At 63.9% G+C, this 6635-nt stretch overlaps 1 protein-coding gene across 1 annotated transcript in view; it reads right to left on the bottom strand.

Annotated features, from left to right (window-relative positions):
- Positions 1 to 1928: 1928 nt before the first annotated feature.
- Acsf3 (acyl-CoA synthetase family member 3) overlaps positions 1929 to 6635 on the bottom strand; it is a 14913-nt gene continuing 10206 nt past the window's right edge. The window contains exons 5-7 of the mRNA XM_077105692.1: positions 4351 to 4397; positions 3197 to 3254; positions 1929 to 2243 (exon numbers count right to left, since the gene is read on the bottom strand). Coding sequence (XP_076961807.1) covers positions 1929 to 2243; positions 3197 to 3254; positions 4351 to 4397 — 420 coding nt within the window. The remainder of the gene's footprint in view (positions 2244 to 3196; positions 3255 to 4350; positions 4398 to 6635) is intronic.

Raw genomic sequence — 6635 nt, 5'->3', positions numbered from 1 at the left:
ACAGCTCCACACACAGGTGAGGGTCTAAAGCTCAGGGACGGCAGGGCAAGGTCACCTGGGCTACCCCAGTGTGCAGTAGGAGGGACCTGGCACCACCTGGGCTATGAGCAGGCAGAGAGAATACAGGGTCTATTCAGGCTGGAGGGGCCTTCCAGGCACCTGCCCAGGAGATCCTCACATCCTCACAGGCCCAGGGGGGCTCTCGTGGACCCAAGCAGGGGGAAGAGGTGTGTTGGGCTGAGCGCGGAGGTCCTTTCCTGGTGTCCTGCCCCAGCTGCCCTGGATGCCAGCAGGCTCCAGGACTGGCTTTCCCTCCTTCCCTCCCCTGGAACTCCCCAGTCCCAGTCTTCAATGACACCCAGAAGCTGGAGACTGTCAACTCAGGGCAGCACCTTCCTTGCTGGCCCCGCTCCTGCCGACTTGCTCCTCCGGCCCTGGGGCCCGTGAAGCTCACTGCCAGGAAGACCCTCCTCTGCTCTGCCCACAGAACTCCCACAAGGCCCTCAGGGCCCAGCTCCCACATTGCCTCCTCCTAGGGAGCCCCCTCCCCACCTCAGCCAGAAGCCCTCTGTCCTCCCGTCTCCTGTGCAGTGTGTCCGCTCGTTATGGCTCAGAGCTGCTGTCCTCTGGACCTGGGAGTGTGTGTCCCTCGACGTCTGTGCAGGAGGGCCCCCGCACAGGAGTGACATCATGGGGAGCGGGGGCTGCTCACAGATCTGGTGATTGTGCAGGTGAGCACCATCTGTGCCCTGGCCTATTGGAGGAGGACTGGCCACCTGGGGGAGGCCAGCAGGCACAGCCGGCACTGTCCTTGGCATTCATCTTTTCCAAATAAGAGGGAGGAAGGTAGGGAGTTCGCTGGATGGGGGTGGCGGAGGAGCCCCTTGGGGACCTTGCCTCTGGGATTAGGGGCCCCAGAGACTGGGGCAAAGCTGAGAACTTTGAGTTTCTAGGATAGGCGGAAGGGAGTGCCCACCCAGAAAGAGGCTTGACCACGCTCTGAGAGTCCCTCCCCACTTTCCACCGGTCCTCGGTCTTGCTTTTGAGCTCCCAGAGAGAGGCGAGACCAACAGGAGAAGCCCTTCCTTGGGAGGGGGCTCTCAGGCACAGGTCCTGGCTAAGCCCCTGGTGCAAGGAGGGGCTCAGAGGCAGGGGCTCAGCCATTGGAGTAGGGGTCCCCGGGCTGGACCCAGACCAGCGAGGCGGAGGCCCCTGAATCCTTTCAGGAGTCTGGCCCTCGTGGGAAGCAGAGACAGGAGACCAGGCCACAACCCAGCTGGGGCCTTGGGCAGCTCTTGTCTCAGGCCCAGGGGGCTCTTGTGGACCCAAGCAGGGGGAAGAGGTGTGCTGCGCTGCAGAGGTCCTTTCTGCGTACTCCACTTCAGGCCGTGGGGACGGTCAACCTCAGGAGAGTCCTCTTCCTGGCGGGCTTGGGGACATGCAGCCCTCCTTCCACGTCCTGACTACAGCTCTGACCCCCACGCCGGGCAGCCCCCTCCCTTTTCTTATCTCTGCAGCCTCCCCACCACGGCCCCCCACTCCAATCGCAGCCAGGGGACGGCAGTGTCAGTGGGGCGGGGCTTGAGGGCGGGTCGGCGGGGCGGGGCGTGAGGGCGGGACCGGCGGGGCGTGGCTTGAGGGCGGGGTCGGCGGGGCGGGGCGTGGGGGCGGGGCGGGGCGGGGCGGGGCGGGCTCCAGCGCGGACCCTCCCTCCTCCGCCTGAACTGGGCGGTAGGTCAGCCAGGCTGCCCGCGTCTGCTCTAGCCGCCGGTCGGGGCACGGTCCGCGCGCTCCTGGGCCCTGGCGATCGGGCCTCCCACACGGCCTCCGGGCCTCCCACTCGGCCTCCGGGCCTCCCACTCGGCCTCCGCTACCCCTCTTCCTGTGTCATTCCCCAAGGCAGAGTGGGGCGCCCGCTGGCCCTCGGGCTAAGGAGGTGCCCCTACGCAGGGGAAGAGCGCGGCCGAGGCCAGCCGGACCCGAGAGGCCCAGAGGACAGCCAGACATGCCCTGGCCAACCTGGGGCTCGTGTCGTGGTGCAGCCGCGGCGGCTCCCTCAGGGAAGAACCGAGGGCCGGACACCGTGAGGGCGCAGTTAGACACGCAGCTTCACAGCGGGCGACGCCGGGCGGGCGGCTCATCCCAGGGGCAGGAACCCGGGCTTCGGTGCGGTGTGCGGGCAGCCTGCCGCTCAGCTCCGTTTTATTGGGAGGCCCTCCGCGGCCGGGGTTCAGCCAGCGAGGCTGGGGCAGGAGTGGAGGAGAGGCTGACCAGGAAGAGTGGGGTGCCCCAGTGACCACAGTGCCTGAGCCCTGGCCTGGCCCCAGGACACAGGAGTGGGTGGGGGTAGACCTGGGACTGGGGTGACACTGTCCTAGCATTGGCACTGCCCGCCCTCTCCTGGCCACAGGACACAGTGCAGGAGGGTCGGAGCAATGCCCACCAGGGAGGGTGGGGGCTCTGTTCTTGTTCAAAACCCACGACCCCCCCAAAAACACAAAATCAGAATGATTTGCCAAGTCGGTTTAAGAGTAGTGAGTGTTCAAAATACATGGACAGGCAGATGGACACAGAGGGCAAGAGAGCCTTCCCATGGTGTTGGCAGCCCTGACAGGCCACTGTGGGCCTAAGGATGGGAATGGCCTGGGCCTGGAGCCTGGCATTCAGCCCTGCTGCTACAGGGGTTTGGTCAGAGGGGGCCCTGGGGCTGCAGTCCTCCTGCCAGGCAGTGCCTGGTCTCCAAGCCTCCAACTGCTGGGGGTTCTTGCCAGATGGCCAGACACTAGCCTCACCTGCCCTCTTCGTGGGGATGGTGGGTCTGGCCCAGGTCCATCCCTAAGAGCCCCCCTGGTTTCCTGGATGTCCTAGCTGATAGTGACCTCCAGATAATACCCACACCCCTGACCAAGGTGGCTGGGGTGGGAGCTCAGCCAGGAGGACCCTTGAGAGAGCGGGTCTAGCAGCTCCTGCTGCACCCACCACCAGCAGTAGAGGGCAGTGTGGCTCCAGGGATGCCAGCAGAGGTGTCCCTGGTTTGGGAGGCTTGCCAGAACTTGAGGGCTGAGCTGGACAGGGGTCAAGAGCTCTTTCCTGCTGCTGCCCCCATCTTAGGACACTGGCCCTGGAAATGCCTCTCCAGACGTGGAGACACACATCTCCCTTCCAGGGCCACAGATGGATGGCCCACCTGCCTCACCTGCGCATCAGCTCTGCAGCCGGCCAGCTCCTCCCCTGACCTGGATGTGCCATGGCAGCTGGGGTGAGGGGTAGGCCAGACCAGATGGGCAGTGAGGAGTGTCCCAGCTCTGAGGTCCAGTGGGTGGGGCTAGCCATAGGGACAGGATATGAGGGGGAGGGTGGGCAGAGAAGACAGGTCACCAGGATGCTCTCCAAGATGGGCCAGGGCTACCTTATAAATCCTGGGGCTGGGCTTGTTGGGCCAACTCCCAAAAGGCAGGTGGGGGGATGGATGGCTACAGGCCTGCAAGCCCAGCCCTACAGGAGAGGGATGCCCCCGCTGCCCAGTAAGCCACAGGTCTGAGCCAGCTGTGCCCAGGGAGGGGGCCATTGTGCCCCGTGTGGGTGTCTGCCCCTCTCCTCCACCCCAGCCTCTTGCTGTGTCCCCCACACCCCCATGCTCCACCTCTGTTCTTCATTCTCAGCCCCTCTGGTGGCAGCCAGGAGGGTAAGGGAGGGCTCTGCTGAGACCTCTGCTCTACAGCACTGTGACCAGCGTCTGCTCCCGGCCGTCAGGAAAGCCCAGCATCATCTGAATTCATCCCCCACAGGCCTGTGTGGCGAGCCCGATCCTGGGGGCTGGGAGGAGTCAGGGCACCAACTCTGCTGGATTTCACCTGCTGAAGATGCACTGGGGGCCACGGGGTGGCCACTGTTCTCTTGTGCCCATGGTGTTTAAGAGCTTTTATAACAGGACCCTTGCCCCACGTCAGCTGCCTTCCCTCTTCAGTGCACGGTCGACACAGCTCTGTGCACAGCGGAGGTGCCCTGGAGCTTGCCTGCCCCCTAGGAACAACCTGCCCACAGCGGAGGTGCCCTGGAGCTTGTCTGCCCACTAGGAACAACCCGCTCCCAGCTGGTGCCAGCTCTGGCCTCTGAGCTTGTGGGCCCTGCCCTACCCACCAGGGTGCTGGGGCCCAGGGCAGCCGGCCAGGGAAGGTGGATTGGGGGACCCTAAGTGTCAGGTCTGGGGAGCGCCTGTGTCTGCACATGAAGGTGTGTGTGCGCCTGTCTGTGTGACTGTCCACTGGGCTGGGTGTCCAGTACTTCTGAGGAAGGCCTTGTCGGAGGAGCAGGAACACAGGACGTCGTGGGCACTGACCTGGCACTCACCACCTCTGCTCTCGCAGGTCCACTTCTCTCACAGGTCCAGGAGGGCCCTGCGGAGGAATGAGACTGAGGTGGGCACTGCCAAAGGGGCGGGTGCAGACAGGCCCAAGGTGAACGAGGGGTCACCGCCTGGTGCCTGGGGCCAGGGCTGCCGGGCCATGCTGAGAGGCCGCATCACATGCTAGAGAGATGGCGGGGGGCACCAGCGCCAGGGTGGGAGGCCACACCAGGAGCAGCCTGCCCCTCAGCTATGTCCCAAAGCCACTATCAGCCCCTGTAGGGACACAGGGCAGCAAGCGGTCAGCTCGCCTAGGGTAACCGGGCCTGGCCAGTGGAGCTGCTAGTTGAGGCAGGAGATAGTCCTTCCTCCTGAGGCCCCTGGGCAGGCTCAGTCCTGACCACCTGAAGGCTCCAGCACTCCCTCCTGCTCCCGCCTCATGTCAGGCTCCCCTCCTCCTGTGCCGGATGCCACCCCTCCCAGGACACCTGACCACTGCCCCAGCCCCCACAAGGGTGCTGCCTTGGCTCGGTTTCCCTGTTCGCAGGAGGCCACACGTTCCCGTCTCAGCCAAGGTGAAGGGCCCTGGCCCCACGCGGCACGGCTTCCACCCTGGCCCTTCTCTTCCAGGCCCTGCGACAGACGGGGACTGTCACTCACTGACTCATCTCAGCCGTCTCGTCTGCAGAACACACCAAGGCCGTTCCCCACGGAGGAGTGAGGCCCCCACAGGAGGTACTGCAGGGTGTCTGTTAGGTCTGTGCAGAACACAAGGACCCACTGCTCACCCTGGCAGGGCCCAGAGCTCGGGGGCATGCATGGCCCAGGGAACCCTCGCCCTTTGGTGGACGCAGCCTGCCCTGCCAGGTGAGGAGGGCCCTGCACTACCTGTGGCTGGCTATCCCTATTGTCACGGAGCTGGGGCCTTCCGAGGGAGCGAGCCAGCGTGAGGACCCCCTCTTCAAAGCCCCATTCTTGCAACCAAGTCAGAGAGGTTTCAGACACGTCACTCAGAGTAACAGCAATGGGTCTACTGAAAGGATAGAAAAGGGGAGGGGACACTCTCAAGGAGAGAGGGGTCCTCTCAGAAAGGAGAGGGGACAGCGTGCCTCTCCTGCACTCCAGTTTTATTGGGGATCCCAGACATTTCCAGAGAGTCCCACCAGGGTCCACCTCTTGACTTTTGACTGACAGATCAGACTTTTAAGCCCCACTGCCATGACCACTCTAGGTCCCCTTGGCCCATGCCGACTGGTCCTGATCGGAGTCATGACCATACGTGCTTGGATTTCGTGGCTAGGAGGAGCTACCCTATCTCCCAGGTTCAGGATCTGCTCAAGGAAGTCTCCCCTCGGGGTAACTTGGGATCCTCCCATGGACCTGACCCTAGGCCTGCATTTCTCCTGCAGGGAACAGGTAGTTTGCTGAGGACTGTGACACATCCTGTCCACTGAGGCCAGGCAGGGCTGCAGGTCAGCTGCTTCTTGGAAAAGACGTGGGGTTGACCCAGTGTTTTATGGACCTTTTCTCCTACCCTGCTGGTCCCACCCCTCCTGTGTCCCCCACCACCATGAGGAGCTGAGTGTAAGCGTGGCCATCTGGTGCTGGCCTCCTTGGCCAGCTGACACCGTGCCATGCTGTGGCTCCTGTGGCAATAGCATGATTGCTCCACCCCATGGGATGAGGCTGCTCTGACCTGCCCCATGGCTGGTGAGGGGGCACTGACCCAGAGCCCACCCAGGCCAGTGTCCAGGGTCAGTGTCCAGGGCAGGATGAGATAGTCTGCTCTGGCTGGGAAGGCTCTAGAAGGGGCACCGAGGGCTGCATGACAGCACCCAAGGACCATGATGACAAAGGTGACGGAGTGCTTCCCAGCCCAGCCAGGGACGCAGCGCCCAGGAAGGAGACAGGGCCCAGCAGAGGTCAGCCTGAGGGTGGGGGAGAGAGCAGACCAGGAGGGAGGGGTGGACGTGCACACCAGGCGTCTGTGCAAGACTCAGAGAGATGGCCTGCACTGGGCCTGCTCGGCCATGCTCTCTGCAGGCCACTGAGCTGTGGCGGGGCCACCTGAGGTTTGCACAGTGGCCCCAGGACGTCTTCCCAACACACTGGGCTGCTGTCTCCAGAACCTGCTATGGCCCAGGACACAGCGCTGCAGGGCTGGCTGCCCAGCCTCCTGCCCACCTGCTGCTTCCTAGGAGCTGTGCCCAGCTGGCCCCCATACCTGGAATGGTCCTGCTCCCTGGTGCTAGCCAGAATCCAGGGCAGCAGAACAGGTGGAAACCTCAAC

Source organism: Callospermophilus lateralis, chromosome 18 (assembly GCF_048772815.1).
Source record: "Callospermophilus lateralis isolate mCalLat2 chromosome 18, mCalLat2.hap1, whole genome shotgun sequence".
Classification (NCBI taxonomy): Eukaryota; Metazoa; Chordata; class Mammalia; order Rodentia; family Sciuridae; genus Callospermophilus; species Callospermophilus lateralis.
The sequence above is the reverse complement of the archived record's forward strand: the minus strand, read 5'-3'. Positions and strand labels throughout refer to the sequence as shown.